At 31.7% G+C, this 16,997-nt stretch overlaps 1 protein-coding gene across 1 annotated transcript; it reads right to left on the reverse strand.

Moving 5' to 3' along the window:
- Nucleotides 1–1,749: 1,749 nt before the first annotated feature.
- Pou1f1 (POU class 1 homeobox 1) lies at nucleotides 1,750–14,163 on the reverse strand. The gene is given in 5 exon segments (XM_027929204.2): nucleotides 1,750–2,068; nucleotides 2,928–2,988; nucleotides 3,767–3,931; nucleotides 5,901–6,125; nucleotides 13,971–14,163. Coding segments are annotated over 5 exon segments (855 nt in total). The 3' UTR covers nucleotides 1,750–1,857.
- Between the last annotated feature and the right edge of the window lie 2,834 nt (nucleotides 14,164–16,997).

Here is a 16,997-nt window from a genome sequence, read left to right on the forward strand (position 1 = left end):
AAAAATTAGTTCACAGTGCTGGTTTTACCTTAATTTGAAAAGTCTGATCTTATGGATGAATTTATGATTAGAAAGTGGGTGTGGGTGGATGTGTATAAAATCTTGTTTATATTATATAAAGTAAGTCATGTTAAATATTACCAGCAGATCTATAATTAAAATGCAAAAACATTGATCTAATTTCATATTGCATTATGTTTCTATTTTAAGTTTTCAAAATACATATATGTAATTTTGCATAATATGTGTTCATATATACATATGATGATTCTTTTGAAAACTATAAAATCTCTTCCTCTATGTGGTTTTTACATAGGTGACAAATACTGAGTTACCTACAAAGAAAATACCTTTAGGGCTGAATAATTTGGAATTTACTCTTGAATAAAAGCATAAAATCTAACACTTATTAGGTGCTAAATGTGTGTTTCAGCTTGGTTGGATCATAAGTTACCAGCAGATGTATAATTAAAATGCAAAAACTTCTTGGTAACATATCTATGTTTATTAGTAAGATTAAGGTTGTGGATTATTTGTGCATATACATATATGAGCTATAAAAGGATCTTATTCTAAGTGATTAATAATATAAAAATAGGAGGGGAGGCTGTACAGAATAATTTATTAAGTAAGCATTCTATGTCAACAATTTCCAGATTGTTATATAAAATAAGTTAGGTAACATTGCCAGCAGACATTCAAAATGCCCCAAAAATGGACTATTCTAGATTTATATTATATTACAGTTTGCTTCTACTTGCAAGTTCAAATAAGTTAATTTTTAAAAGTTAAATAAATGTCTTCTTTGAGATACAATTACTGAAATTGAAAAGCCAAATATCAAACTTTGTTATTAATAATAAATCAGATTCTAACCAATTGACTGTCTTTTTTATAGGAACCCTGATAATGTTCAGGATTGTGAGATCTCAAAAATAGATTTAGTTTTTAAATTAGACAGCACCCTTCATGTTTGTAGCCATTGTTAACAGTACATCCCTTTATTAACAAAAATTACATGCTATTATGAGCAAACACCTTCCAAGCACTGGAGAAATAACAGCAAACAAGCCAGATACCTTCACTGCCCTGTTGCAGCTTACAGACTAATGGTTTGGGGCTCAATTATATATAGCTTAAAAATGTACACACACACACACAGAAAAAAAAAATTGGCAGTGCTGGGGATCAAACCCAGAACCTGTTATGCTAGGCAAGTGTTCTACCACTGAGCAACACTCCTAGCCCATGTATTTTCTGTAGCTGAACATCAAAAAGCCAATGTTTGGGGAAAATCAAAAGGTTTTACATAGTGTTTCTATACATCTCTTTTGAAGGATTTATGTGGGTTCTATGCCATAAATATTAGATTCAAAGGCATCAGTTCTGATTGAATTTATTCCTACATGGAGTAATAAAATTCTAAGACATCTCTGCTGATCAGCAGAACCAATTCATTAATCAATGTTAATGAATCTTCTAAATGGCTCTTCCCTGATCATATTCCTTACATATATTACCAATTAAAAATTACAAAGCTAATAACCTGGCTTAATAAAAGTTTCAAACTAAAACAAACAAAAAAACATACAAACTGATGTCTATGTGTGTGTGCAGTCTTATTTTTTTCTATTAGTAACTTTTGTTTACAATGTACATTGTAGCTTCTGAGAATAATTATTTTAAAGAAAATAATATAATTTAAATTGTTGAATTCATTTAAAAAAACAGAACTGCATAAGTTATTGATATAAAATAAATTTGAAGTCAACCACGTACCTAATTTCTATTTTTGTTGGGAAAGAGAACAAAATGAAAAACAGTAAGGAAAATATGGCTGTCACACAATAGGAACTCTTATCTGCACTCAAGATGCTCCTTAGAAACAGAAAATAGACTTTGATTCAGACTTGTCTTTACTCTCTTTTCTCTCTGCCTTCGGTTGCAAAACCAAACTCTTACTACTTCTTTCTCAAGATTCAGTTCTTCAGCCATCCGCATGATCTCCTGAGAGGAAGGCTTATTCTGTTCTCCAAAGTGTCTCTCCAGAGCATCTTTAGCAGCAATACTGGGACGGAGCAGTAGGGATGAGAGTGAGATTATGTTGATTTTAGTGAATTTTTTGGAAGAACAAAATCAAGTTGAATTGCTTACATATTGATATGAAAAAAGAACTCTAAGGTTAAACACTTGTAAATACAAAATACATTTTGTTAACATTTAGTTGTTTATTGTATTCCAGAGAGCATTACTGATGCCTCAGGAAAAAAATGAGGGTCCCAGCTTTTCTATGTTTGTTCCATTTATTGCCACAGGAGGGCACCAAAATCTTGAAAAAGGAAATGAACAATAGGCATTTGTAAATATCCCCCTCCTTCTCCAAATTGTTTGGGTTATTTTTAATAAACAAAATATCTTGCGAACAACTAACCAATGGAAGCAAAACCTGCCTTCTATCATTTTCTATATGTATGCCCCACATAAATTACAAAAAACAAAAAAATCTTTTGGGGTTGAAATGCAAGATGTCATATTCAATGTTAAAGACCGAAATACTAGACTGAAATACACTGAAATGGCTAGTTTTGTTATTTTTAGTCAGATAGAAACTGTCCTATCAGAGCAAGTACATTTTCTACAAAAGTTCTCTTAGAACTTTCTTAGAAGTGACTATTTGGTTTTTGTTTTTATCCAAAATTTCTGAAACTAAAATGTTTTTTAATCAAACAATATATATTTTTCATGAACTGTTAAAAATTACCAGCTCTCTATCGCTCACTATTAAGTTTTTAAATTGTTTTATAATCTTTTTTTCTTCAATTTTATTTATTTTATATGTATGTTATGTTGTGCCTACATTATATTAAAATGATGATTCCATTTGTAAAATATCTTTTTTTCCCTATAATAATATTGCAAAGGAATACCTTATAGTTGTTCTCCGTTTCCTTTTCCTTTCATTTGCTCCCACTTTTTCATTGTACAAAGCTATAATGTGGAAAAGAGAGATAATTACAAAAAGTCAATTTAAAAGAAAATAACTATCATATTTGGATTTCTTATTTTCTTCATGAAGCAATGAAAAATAAAATTACTTTTCATTTTTGTCTTCAATTTTTGCAGTCTTTGCCATTTTATTTTACATTCCATTTTTTTTTAAAAAGTTGAAACAAATAGTAACTTTGCAAATATAATTTTTTTGCAAATCATATCCCCACCTTACTTTTGTTCAAACATTACTATAAGTATATTCAAACCTTGCTCTATATCCAGCATTGACATTAGTACGTGTAAAAAATGTTAAATTACTCATTGAGAAATTCCTTATGTTATTTATTTGGAAGACTGGTGTGTACAAATGCTCTGCATATACCAATTTTAGGTTGTAAAGGTATTCATGTACTGTTAAGTCAGTGGAGCACAGAGGTAAAACATCTGGGTGTGTTCAGATATTTTACCACTTCGTTCTGATGTCACATTATCTAAAAGTTTTCCTTATATAGCTTATTCTGTCTTCAATAAATTGACTTCTATACTTTCTTTGCACTGTTCTTCCCCCTCTTCTTTCCTTCTTTCCCTCCTTCCTTCCTTTACTCCTCCCTTCCTTCCTGTCTCTTTTTGTGATGTAACAAGATGTTTACTTTTCATCTCAAAGAGAAAAGGGGAGAAAAACCTCAAGCCTCTTGCTTTAGCATTAATCCTCCCACTTGCAGTAAATACTTTAGATTAAAACTCAGCACAGTCTTCAGGGATTTAGCTTTAGTACCTCCTACTTGCTCAGCTTCCTCCAGCCATTTTGATAATATTGCTTTTAGTTTGCATGCATTTTTAAAACTGAGTTGTAGGTTTTCAAATCTGCAGATGGTTGTCTGACTGAATTCAGAGCCATGCACAGCTGCCAGGGCTTCCCCAACGTTTGTTTGGGTGTATCCTGTGAAAGGGCAATAAAGATCATTAGCTTCAGCTTTTTAAAAAGCATCAGTTTTGGTTCATTATCACAAATATTTGTGCATCTTTCTTTGCCAACTATTACTTTTTAAAAATAATTAAATAATTATAAGAAAAATATTCTTATCTTTTATCATGATTATTAAATATCTGATGATATATGATAAAAAACATTAATATATCAAGTATAATGCATAAAATATGTTATAGATATTTTAACTCCAAACATGAGTGAAATATTAAACTATATTGTTGAAAAGTACCAAATAAAACTAAGAAATATGTATACTTTCCCTAAAAATATGTCTATAATGAGGTTATGATCATACATTGTATGCATACATCCAAGCACATTTATTATATTGTTTGGTAATGCTTCTGTCTCCAAGCAAAAGATCCTTATTGACTGTCCCAAACATTTCTGGAATACAAGCTAAAATAAACCATCAACATGTAATTTGAAACATTCACAGCAATACAAACAGAAGACTGAAAATGAATGTCATAAAGATTTCTACTGTTGTGTTTATTACATTAGTAACTACATATTATTTTCAGGGCCTAAAGCTATATACCTATACCTATAAAGTGACTACATATGATGCCATCAATAAGTATCATTATAAAATTCTCTGATTCATTTCACAAGTTCAGCGGTTCAAACTGTCATTTCATTCTACTTTTTAAAATAAACTACTTCATGAATTTTAATGACAATTAATTGTTATAGCTGTTATGTTAAAAACACTTTTCAATAGAAAATGAACAATAGCTCTGAATAGACTGTCACCAGAAAACAAAATACAAATGAGCATTAAATATGTAAAAGAATACGCCTCACTCAAAGGAGAAATTTGAAATGAAACTAAAATGAGAGGGATTGGGGATGTAGCTCAGTGGTAGAGAGCTTGCCTAGCATGTACAACTCCTCCCCCACCCCCACCCCACCACCAGCATTGTAAAAACAGAAGGGTGGGGGGAAATACCGTGAGATGTCATTTTTACTTATTTGTTTTGAAAGATATAAAAGATTAATAAAATATTTTTCAACCATTATTGACTTTATATTCTTGTCACTGTTCTAGATGCTGAGGATATACCATTAAAGAGAAAACAAAAAGAAATAAGAAAAAAACAAAACAAAACACCTAACACCTATTTTCTTATATTGTGAGAGTGGCAAAACAGACTATTATTGGTGGTAGTAAAATTTGGTACAATTTCTGTGGAGACTAGTTCAACAAAGATCTGTTACAAGTAAAATTTTTAATCAGAAAGTCCCTTTGTACATTTTTCTTATGTATATATTTATATAGGTATAAAATGCATATTTAAAGTTAGAACTGTGGGCATTGTTAAAGTTAGGCATTGTTTTTGACAGCAGATGATAAGAAACCTAAATTATACCAGAAGAGGATTTGTAGAATACATTGTAGTATATTTTATAAAATGGAAGTCAACAGATCCATACAAGGAAAAAAGCTCTAAAAAACTCAAAACTCTTCCAAATAAAACTGCATCAAAGAATATGTGCTAATTTATATATGCACAAGATATCTGGAAAATACAGGAGAAACTATCAACATTGGTAAGCAGAAATTTTTAATCATGTGAATATATGGTCTATTTAAAAGTTCACATAAAATATAGATTAAAAGGGCACTCCCAAACTAATCTTGAGGTAGATAAGTTTTAAAACAGTACCTTTACTTAAAAAACAAACAACAACAACAACAAAATCCAAACAAACAAATTAAAGAAAAACACGTTTTTTGGCTATTAAGGATTTACATGGAAATAATGTTTTTTGTGGATTTTCATAGTTTGACTAACTGAAATCTGCAGTAGAGATGTACAATGAGAACTGTCTTAGACTTTTGAACAGAGCATAAGAAATTTCACAGTGACAGAGTAGGATTGTCATATTAACAATCCTTGCTCTTAACACATACCTAACTTAATTCTCCTCACTTTAAATTCATTGGCAAACTTTTCAAGCTCTCGAATTTCTGGAGAATCCATGTCTATTGGTTCTTCAACCAGTTTGCTCTTCCGCCTGAGTTCTTGCTTGAATTCAGAGACTGTGGTGTCCTCTGCCAAGAGAGGCTGGTGGAGGGCAGGAAACCCATGACCCAGGGTGTGATCAGGAAATTTGTAAAGGCAAGGAGTTAAACTACCTGTGAGCAAACAGAGGAAAGCACAGGCCATTGGTTATTACCCCTTGTTTTTACACAAGCCAGGGTCTTGCCTGTTAGAACCCCTTATTCTTCCCTGGCCAGTCTCAATTCCTCAAGGTTACCTTACATCCAGCCTCCCAAAGTAGGAGTCACAGTAACTCAGTAGAAATGGAATTTTTTATCTTCACCTTCTCCAGAGCAGCAAAAACAGAAATAATGTCAAAGGCAAGTAGCAAGAGACTGCAAATAATTAAAATAGAAATATTTTACAATTCTCTCAGAAGTTTAAGATTGTCAATATTTTTTGCCCTTCTCTCTCTTACCTATTCCTGAGAATCTGAGTTTGTATCTCTGTTCTCTTAATTAATTAGACAAATAATCTTTAGTGCTGGGTAAAATTGAGGCACCAATCATTTTGAACTAGCTGCTGTGCCACAAGTTTTCTTGTGACTGGGAAATTGATTTTACAATATTAATAAGTTGCACTTTTTAAAGAATTAGTAAATGTTTAATTTCAATTGGGAAATAATCATATTTTAAAAAAACAAAAACAGGTAAAAGAAATTATGAGAACTTAAAATACATTAATATGTTTAAGTAGATTTTAGGAATGAACAGTCCAACAAAGGGTGATTTTACAAGTTCTATTAAAAAGTTGTCAACAAACTTTTTGGAAAATATGTAATAGAATGGAATAACTTCTTGGTGATTATTTAAGGAAAATCAAAAACAAATGGCAAGGGAGATACAATTCTAGATATTAAAGGTAATCACTCATAAATGATGAATTATTGATTAGTTTGTTAAATGATAACAAAAATGATACACTGTTCTGATATTTTAGAAAATGCTGTCCAACTCCATTCCTCATTAGGAAAAAAGGAATCTATCTCCATATAGGAGCATAGGTGACAGTATGGCATATAAGATGAGTTCCAACATACTTTTTAAAATCTTTCTTCATTGGTACATTACTATTTTATAAAGATTTCATTTCTGTTTATTTTAAATGACATGTATAACCAAGACATTTTGGTACAGAAATATCGAGTAACTTGTGAGTACAAATACTTAAAAACAAATTATTATAAAATATGTGCAATAATTGTTCTTGAAAACAGTGGAAATATATATCAAGGCTTCATGCTCCTTACAAAATCCATAAACCCATAAACATATTCACAAATCAGACATGAGTAATAATGTAAAAAATAAATCTTTGATTAATATATCAGTATGTAATTAATAAAGTTATCACTAAGCAAAGTGTTGACTTATTTATATGAGAACATGTAATTATAAAGTGCACCCTTATCCAGTAGAATATATCATTTCCTAATGAAAATTAAAGATACAAATGAGAGATTAAATAAAATGATATTAAATAAATTTGGTTGCTTCATATGTATGAAAAATATTTGGAAGACACTAGTTTTGTCTTTAAAAATGTGTGCATTTACAAACCAAAATTATCCAGTTAAATTGTTGTGTATCTTCTACCTAAGCCTTCTACCATAAGGTCTGAATCTGTTAGCAATTTTGATTACTATTTTCAATTTGTCTTTCAGATCAGAATCATTTACTACTGCAAATCTTCTATGCAACACTTTGGGCTTATTTCTCATGGTAATGGTCCTCATTCTTACACAAACCAATGAGTTAGAATATGTATTTTCCCCCAAAATTTAAAATCTAGGAAATTTAAGAAGAAATTAAATAATTTTCTTCGAGTGCCACAATGAACTATTCAATAGTAAATAGAACAGAATTCCACTAAGCACTCAAATAAACTACATCAAGACAATTACCTAGTTTATTTTCCAAACTGTATGCACTCAGGTAAGTTAAATGACTTTCCTTTAAAGGTTTTTCCTGCATTTAAACACATTTGGCTACATTAAGCAAAAGCTTTCTGACAAAAATATTAATTAAAAAAGTGTATTATCCCTATTTCCAGGAATATTCAAAAGTAGTTTATACATTATAAATACTGCAAAGAAGTGGACACTTAGAAAATAAATTTTAACAAAGTCCATGAAATGTGTATAAGAAACACTATGCTTCAGTTTGGCATCCAAAGTAAGAATAAAGACATGATGTGCAATACATTTTTATTCTATGTTATATAAAAGTTTCCACAATTATTATCAGTCTAACAGTTTTCTTAGAACTAACCTTACACAATTCAGCATAGTAGTTGCAAGTACAACCAAAATGACATTTATAGCATGTGTTTCTCTAGTTAAGGGAAGTGGGGAGTAATTGGTATGGTATATGTGGCAAGAAATTTTTCAAATCTTTTTTGAGTCTGGATTACTGAGGAAGAAAAGCAGAAAGAAAGTAAAAGATGTGCTATTCTTACACAGCAAATCTCTCACATTTTTGGAAACATTGATAAAGCAATATTGTGTCTTTAGATAAAGGATCTAAAGAGAGTGTGCACTAGACAAGCACATATTTAATATAGCTCGGACTCATTCTCATCCTCTCCACAGCCTAAATATGTCTTCACATTGCAGATTAAGCCACCACAGCCCTTCTGAATTGTTCTGTATGTAATTTTGTATGGCAGAGGTGAAGGATAGAGGTAACTCTTTTAAAGCAGGCAGTGGAGGACAGAGGTAGGGCTTGCCTTGCAAGGTACTGATTCTGTACCATGGCATGGGGCAAATTGTTCTTCTGCAACATGTGACTAGCTGACAACTTCTCAGGTTATGGGCTTGGTGGGGGTGGAGAGGGAAGCAACTACTTAGCCATAGAAATGCATGAAAACATGTATTTGAATATTTCTATTTATTCCATCTTTTTCCCCATGCATAAAAATTGAAAGCAAATCATAAATCCCAATTCTGATCTTTTCACCTTTATTGCACTGGTGAATGCAACTATTTGCAACAGGGTCCACTGCCAGTTTTTGTAAATTAAGTTTAATTGAAACATAGCCATGCCCATGTAGCTTGGGACTGACCTGCTACAATGAAAAAATCAAGCACTTGCAACAAGAGTCTAGAGAGCATAAGATATTTACTGTCTGGCTCCTGACAGGAAAAGGTCACCAATTTGTAGTCTAAAAGGGAAAATACTTCACGTTACTGCTACTGAAAGACCTTTTTGTGATTGGTTGAGAGGCAAAAGACGTTGGAACTATTCCTTCCCTCACAGTGGATAATTCTGAACAACCATAGGAACACTTTAGGGTAAAACAAAATGAAAGAGGAGCGGAGAGATGGAAGGAGGTGAGAGGGAGAGAGGAAAGAACAGACTGGACAAAAGAAATTTAAAAAGCATTTTTTTTTTTTTTTTTGTTAATGAAGAGATGGACTTGAAAGTAGACGTTTTTCCCCATCTCATTGGTTGAAGTAATTTTGGGTGCCCCTTGTATTAATTCAGGTCAGGAGGAGGACATTTTCATTCATAATTATCCTTTCCCTTATTATCCACTTCTCATCAAAAGAGGACGGATATTCATCCTTTTGGTTAATTCCCTAACATATTTCTTTCTTCCTTCTTAAAATTAAACTTTAAAACAAGAACTATCATGGGGCTGGGGAGGTGGCTCAAGCGGTAACGCGCTCGCCTGGCATGCACGGGGCCCTGGGTTCGATCCTCAGCACCACATAAAAATAAAATAAAGATGTTGTGTCCACCGAAAACTGAAAAATAAATATTAAAAAAAAAAATAAAACAAGAACTATCATGCCAGTTCTTGGTTCTCCATTGCATCTTATATCCAAGCTAGAGTTAATATTCAGTGCCAGGAGGCTGATTTGCTTCAATTCCTAGGAAGGAGTGACGTCCCAATGAGCTAAATTTCAAAACTCTGCTTTAGAAGCTGGAGAACACAAACAATCTCAGATACCCAAGAATCAGTGTTAAAGATTTTTGTTAATATTTCGTTCTGTGCTAATCTAGAAAAGATTGGAGTAGCATTTATATTTCTCTGTTTCCTGTTATTTGCACTGTAGATTGTTGAATCGTCTAAATTGTTAGAAGTGAAGGAACAGAAGAAGGAATTTTAGCAACAAGAATATATGAAGAGATCAAAACAGAAAGCAGGTTGAGTCGGGTACAAATTTTGCTGCTAGATTTATAGATATGGAAAGATTGAAGCTCAGAGGTGCTATGTGACTTGAACAAGGTTAGTAATTAGTTAATGGTGTGGCTTTTGCTCCCAATTAGTCATTCTGTTTATGCCTGTGCCTGAATGAGGAGGTACAATGGATTCATCTGATGATTAAAATCCCCCATACTAAACTAACAAAGTATTAGCTGTAGCTCTTCCCTTCCTGTGAGCTAATTTAATAAAATGCTCAAATGAAAGCATCAGAGTATAGGTAATAAAATAAATAAATTAAAATAGTAATTTCACATCCTTTGAAATATAATTCTTTCTGGAGCTTCATTTTCATGCAGAGCATGTGACACAATCTGTCTTTGTTGTTGATAAGATGCGTCTGTGGACTGGGAGAAAGTAGCTGATTCACACCTTCTAATGCTTCAGAAAATTCAAATAACAACCAGATTTCTATTATGTATTTTATATATTTTTTTCTTATTTATGAATTCCTGTATTTTATGACTCAATTTGTGCTGCTTCTCTGAGAATGAAGGCATGAAAATATAGATTCTTTAAGGTTTAATCTGCCATGAAGAAAATGCTAATGGTGGGTATAATGTCAAAATACAGACTTTCTGACAAATTATAAAGCATATCACATTTTAATGATATCTCTCTCAGAAATATTCAAATACAACTGTATGCTTGCCATAGTGAGCTTTTCATTCAGTGAAAAAAATAATTTTAAGGCCGCAATTATACCTGCAAATTAACAATTTTGCTCTTGTTGCCCCTAAGCCAGGTTTTGAATCTGGTTAAAAGGTTTTCTCAAGGGACTTTTCCTTTTTAATTGTGATGAAGAAGGGATTAGTGAAAGAGAGTTTGTTAACTGTCTGCTTGAGTGAACTTGTACCCACAAAACCTGAACTGCCTGTGGAATTTTATTGTGAACCCAATCTGTTGGCTCCAGTCCCAGGAACAGTATGGATGTTAGGATTCTGAGGCCAGCTGCAAACCCATTGGGCCAGCAGTGGCCCTCTTTGATGTGGTGGAAGGGAAGAGTTATCATTAAGGAGCTGAAGGTATTATGGCAAGAAACTATTGGCTACTGGTCTGTGGCCGATTTTTCATTTGTGCTGTCTTCTAACAAGGGGCAGGGATTGCTTCTGTGCTGGAATAAGAGAGAAACAAAAGGTAAACCCGTGGTTCCTAGAAATCACCGTCAATGAACTTTCCTCCAAGAGACAGCAGCATCTAACTATGTGCTTGTCATTTCCTATCTACATAATCAAAATATCTACATAATCAACAGACAAAAGAAAGCGGTCCACCTGCAACTGCAGTAGCTCAATGCACAGATTTGACCATTTTATAATGGGAAGTAGTTCATCCCTGAGGAGGGTTGTTCTTATCACCTATGAACACTGATTAACTTAGGACATGGGTCATAAGTGGTCAGTTCTTAAAGGCAAAGAGTATCTTTGGCTTTCCCTATTTCTGAATTATTAGAAATCACATCAGGCTTCATTTTACCATAAAAGTGAGGATGCTAGTTTATTTGAAATGTTATATGACAGAATGTAAAAAAAAACTAATCTTTTTCTGAAATACTTTAAAGTTTTAACTGTTTTTGAGTCTTAAACTGAGATGTTTCAAGAAATTCAAGAATAGAGGATTAAATTATTTCTTTTTATTTCAAAATTATAGGCATAAATTGATGTTTCTTCATTTCAAATTTTATCTAGATTATAATGAAACATAAGTTAAAAGATATTTAAAAGTTAAATATATGATTCCTTCATCCAAAATTTCTCAGTATCATCTCTCTCTCTCTCTCTCTCTCTCTCTCTCTCTCTCTCTCACACACACACACACACACACACACACACACACACACACACGAGTCTCTGTTTAATATAACTGATGAGAGTTCTTTTCATGCTATAGAAATAAACATGGAAGATTAACCAATTTGTTTATAAAATAAACAACAAATAAAAATTTGTGCACAACAAATTGTGCCCTGTATTAATCAATTAAAATTTTTTATCTGCTCATGCCCTAAAATGAGTAATGAGTTTTTTCATGAGGAGATCTCTTATCCAGATTTTTTATCTTCCTTAAAAACTATACTATGGATCAGGAAAATGCAAGTCAAAACTACACTAAGATTTCTTCTCAGTCAGAATTAGGATTGTCAAGTTTAAAAGGAACAATAATAAATTCTGATGAGGATGTGGGTTGTAAAGTACACTCATACATTGCTGGTGGGATTGCAAATTAGTACAACCACTATGGAAAGTAGTGTGAAGACTCTTCAAAACCGAGGAATGGAACCACCATTTGAACCACCTATCCCATTCCTCAGTATTTATCTAAAAGATCTAAAATTGGCATACTACAGTGATGCAGACACTTTAGTATTTATAGCAGCACAACTCATAATAGAAAAATTATTAAATAAACCCAGATGCCCATCAACAGATGAATGGATCAAGAAATTATGGTATACACACAATGGAGTTCTACTTAACCATATAGAAGAATAAAATAATGACAGTTGTTGGTAAATGGATGGAAATGGGGAAAAAAAATCATGCTAAGTGAAATAAGCCAGATTCAATAATCAAGAGTCAAATGTTTTCTCTCATATTAGGAAGCTAGCAAAATAAGGGAAGGAAAGTGGTGAGGGAAGGGATCAGATATTATGAAGATATAAGGTAAATCAGTGGAGTAGAAGAAGAACCAGAGGGAGAGAGGGAGGAAAGAAGGGAAAAGGGTAAAAATATAGAATGAATTTAACAATAATGTGTTACATACAAATATAAATGTATCAAGAATAATTTCACCTGTACATATTTGTAGAAAATTCCAATCAAAAATAAATAAATAAAGGAGTGAGAGGAAGATCGATAGAGGAAAGTAGACAGAATGGGGGAAGGAGGAGGGCAGGCAATGGGCATGGAATGAAGATTGAAGTCAAATTGCTTGCACATATTATTTTGCCAAAGTGAATCCAAATACTATGAATAATACTTAAATTTTAAAAATGCTATGTGCTCCTATGAGCATAAGTAAATCAGCAATTATGCTTGAAATGGTGATACTTTACTTATCCAGAAGAGATAAGTATGTAACTTAATTAATTTCATTCTCAGTTAAGACTCTCAAGCATCTCAGAAAGGGTGGCCAAAGCCCCAAATAGCTATCAGGAAAGTCCTCGAAGATTACTGTCAGCTTTCAGACAGTATCTTATTAATCTTTATGGATCAAATAGTTCAAAAGAAATACTGTGGTGAGGGAGATGTTCAACAAATCTCTTATGTCTGATATGGCAGTCATAGCCACATGAGGTAATTGAGCACCCAAAATGTAGCTAGGGTACCTGAGGGAACTGGATTTTAAATTTTATTTTATTTCAATTAATTTGCATTTAAATTTAAATGCTACTGTATAAATATTGAAGGCAAGCCCGCAATAGCCTCAGGTGTCAAATGGCAGTTTGATTTTTTAATTTTCAAATTAAAAAATGCAAGGCAAACATAAGAGTTTAGAAGGACAACAGTTTATGAGTATATATAGAATAGAGCAATCAGATATGACCTCTATGATCTCTGAGGACATCAAAGATCAGGGAACATCTCAATAAGTGGTGATTTTACCAGTAAATTTCAAGGTTAAGATATCAGAAGAATTTTATGTTATGTACTGGTCACCATTCCCAAAAGACCAGAGAATTCATTGGTTTCCCTCAATTCAATATCATATACAAAGATAATTTTTCTTACCTGCCATCACTCCATAGGTTGATGGCTGGTTTCCATAATGACAGGAAGGAACAGAATAATGAAGTCCTGTTGCTGTATTTCCCAACGTTGTCACAGAGAAATATGTGCACGAACATTTAGGAGTTTGGATCAAAGACAAAATAGACGGGACTGGTAAGAAAATGTATGAGGATTCAAGACACATTCAGTTCATTTCAAAGATACACATTTATGTGATTCTTAAAGCTATATGCCAATAATTTCTTTTCATTGGGGAGAAGTTTTTAGTGAGTAGGCAAAATTAGGGATCAAACTTCACTTCTAGTAATGAGATCTTAAGTTATTGGAGTGAACTATAACTTCCATTAATTATCCTGTGATTTGTGCTATAGCTACAAGTACCCCACAAAGGGGTGACGGGTCAGTGTAGATCCTGGCTTTTTGGGGAGTTTCCATCCAATACAGACATTACAACAACCAAGAATAGCCTCTTAACATTGTTATGCTAGAAATTTTTCTCTGGAAGAATAAATACTGAAATTGACTCTTGAATAGAAGTCTGTAGGTTTGCTTATTTTCCTAACAACTTCCTTTCACAGAAGAGGAAATGACAGTATCCTGCCAGTGCATACGATTGTAACAATATCCCTGCTTTCAGGGTGTTCAGCAAAACCTGTGAAATGGTATGATGGATTTGATATATTTATGCAGGTTTTCTATGCACACATTTATTCAACCATTTTTATGATAAATTCAATTGGAAAATAAGTTCATTGTCAATTGAAGATATACATAAAGCTCTGTGTAAACATAATCTTATTTATATATATGCTTCATGGAACCAATGTGTATTTTAACAGAAATTTGAATTACTGAAATTTTATCAAGTTTTAAATATAAATCAAGTTGACGAAGAGCAAGGAGTATCAAATATTAAACTCTCAATGTTTCTTTATACATTTTCTCACTTTTCCCTCATGTTCTGGATAAGGTGGTAGATTTTCATAATCATAACATAAACCAATCTTATGAATAAACGAGATATCATATAGTATAGGACTAGGATCCTTTGAAAACAAAAGGCCCATACTCTTTCCCTTGACTGTGAGCATGGTGGCACACACCTGTAAATCCCAGAAACTTGAGAGGCTGAGGCACAAGGATAGCCAACCTTAGCAACTTAAAGAGGTCTTAAGGGCTTAGCGATACCCTGTCTAAAAAATAAAATTTAAAAATATCTTGGGCTTTGGCTCAGTGGTTAAGCACCCTGGGGTTCAATCCCTGGTACCAAAAAGGAAAAAAATAAATATTAAGATATGATCTAGTGATTAAAGACTTGAGGACTATTCATAAAGAAAAATATATTTTGTCTAAATACAGAACAATCTTTATTTTTTTAAATGTCTGAAATTCATTTTATAACTGACATCAAAAGAACTGAAATTGTTTTGCAATATAAAGATGACAACAAAATCTTACTATGTATTAAAAAATCAAACAAATAAATATAAACACATTTAATACCCAAATTTTCTAATTAAAACCAGTTTTTCCAATTTGTAGACAATTAGATACATATAACTTCATTAAAAAAGTATTAATCAATTTAAAACAATTTAAGGTTTTTTAACCATTTTTGCTGGAATGAAAATTTTTTACTTTCAACTTTTGAATAATTTTTTATTCTGGTTTTATGAAGTTGGGTAAAGAACAAGCTAATTTACTAAATGCTCTGGTATTTGTTTCTAAAATAAATAGGCTTCTTACTCTTGAGAAGCCCATACTCCTTCCTTTTGACTGCAAAAATCATTGCTTTAAAAAAAAAATTCTCTGTTTGTGCCTAAAATCAAACAAATCAGTAGGATTTTAAGCTTAAAATTAGATCCCTTTGCTAGATCACTACCTCAATTCTAAAGTTCATTTTCATGCTGACTAATATTTCTTTATACAGCAGTAGTTAAAAGAAGCAATATATTGTTCTTATACCTAATATGTAAAATGATTTATTATTTAAAATATATGATTAACTATATGGCAATTTTTTAGATTGATTTATAGTATATGTAAAAAGTATTTATAACTATATATGTAATATTATATATATATATAACAATATATATATATAATATAACAAATGATTGTATTAAACACTTGGTTCTATTTTTAAAAAATATGTTTGAGGATACTTCCAATATTGTCTTTTTAGTTTAATTATAGGAACATTTTTAGATGGAAAAAAAACCCCTACATTGAGTGATTTTATAAAAGTCCAAATATCCAATCTCTAGATTTTTAAAAATTCTTCTAAGGATTAATATCAAACTTACATGTTTGACATTATGTTTTGAAACTCTCTAACTACAGTGAAAGTTAAACCTTCAATCTTTTAAAACAGAACATATATTTATCAACTCAAATTTTGATTCTGGATGTATAAAATTTTATTTTATTTTTAAACGTGAGGCAAATTACATCTAGAACAAACAAAAAATGAATAGTGTATTACTAATTAATGGAAGAGATATACTCTATTCAAGCCTTTATCCATTAATAAATCAATTTTGAAGCAGTTTGTTATCATATAGTTAAGGAATTAATGCAGTAAGAAAGCATATATATTTGGCTGATTGTGGTGAGACAAAATATTTAAATTCCCAAGTTTAATTTCTATTTAAAACAGATGAGAAAATCATAAGAGCTTGTTTATATAGTCTCTGTGGAACTCAATCTTGAGAAATTTAACTAAGTTAATATACTCTAACTGTTATATTACTTCTAGTGACTTTTATTATGTTTCAGACATGTTTATTAAAACATTTAATTATTTTATTCCTTAAAATCTACTGTTGTTGGCATTGGAAATTATCCAATTGTATTTACTATCAAATGTATGACTTTTAAACAGTTCCACCTGTGATTTAAAAACCAAATAAATCTTTAATAAAAGGAGTAGTACCTAGTAAATATTAAACTATTTTAGAATAGTCACTTCATTTTTTTGTTATACATAAATGTTTCCATTCAAATATTTTTCAGATTAAAAAAATC

This window comes from Marmota flaviventris, chromosome 8 (genome assembly GCF_047511675.1).
Source record: "Marmota flaviventris isolate mMarFla1 chromosome 8, mMarFla1.hap1, whole genome shotgun sequence".
Taxonomy (NCBI): domain Eukaryota; kingdom Metazoa; phylum Chordata; class Mammalia; order Rodentia; family Sciuridae; genus Marmota; species Marmota flaviventris.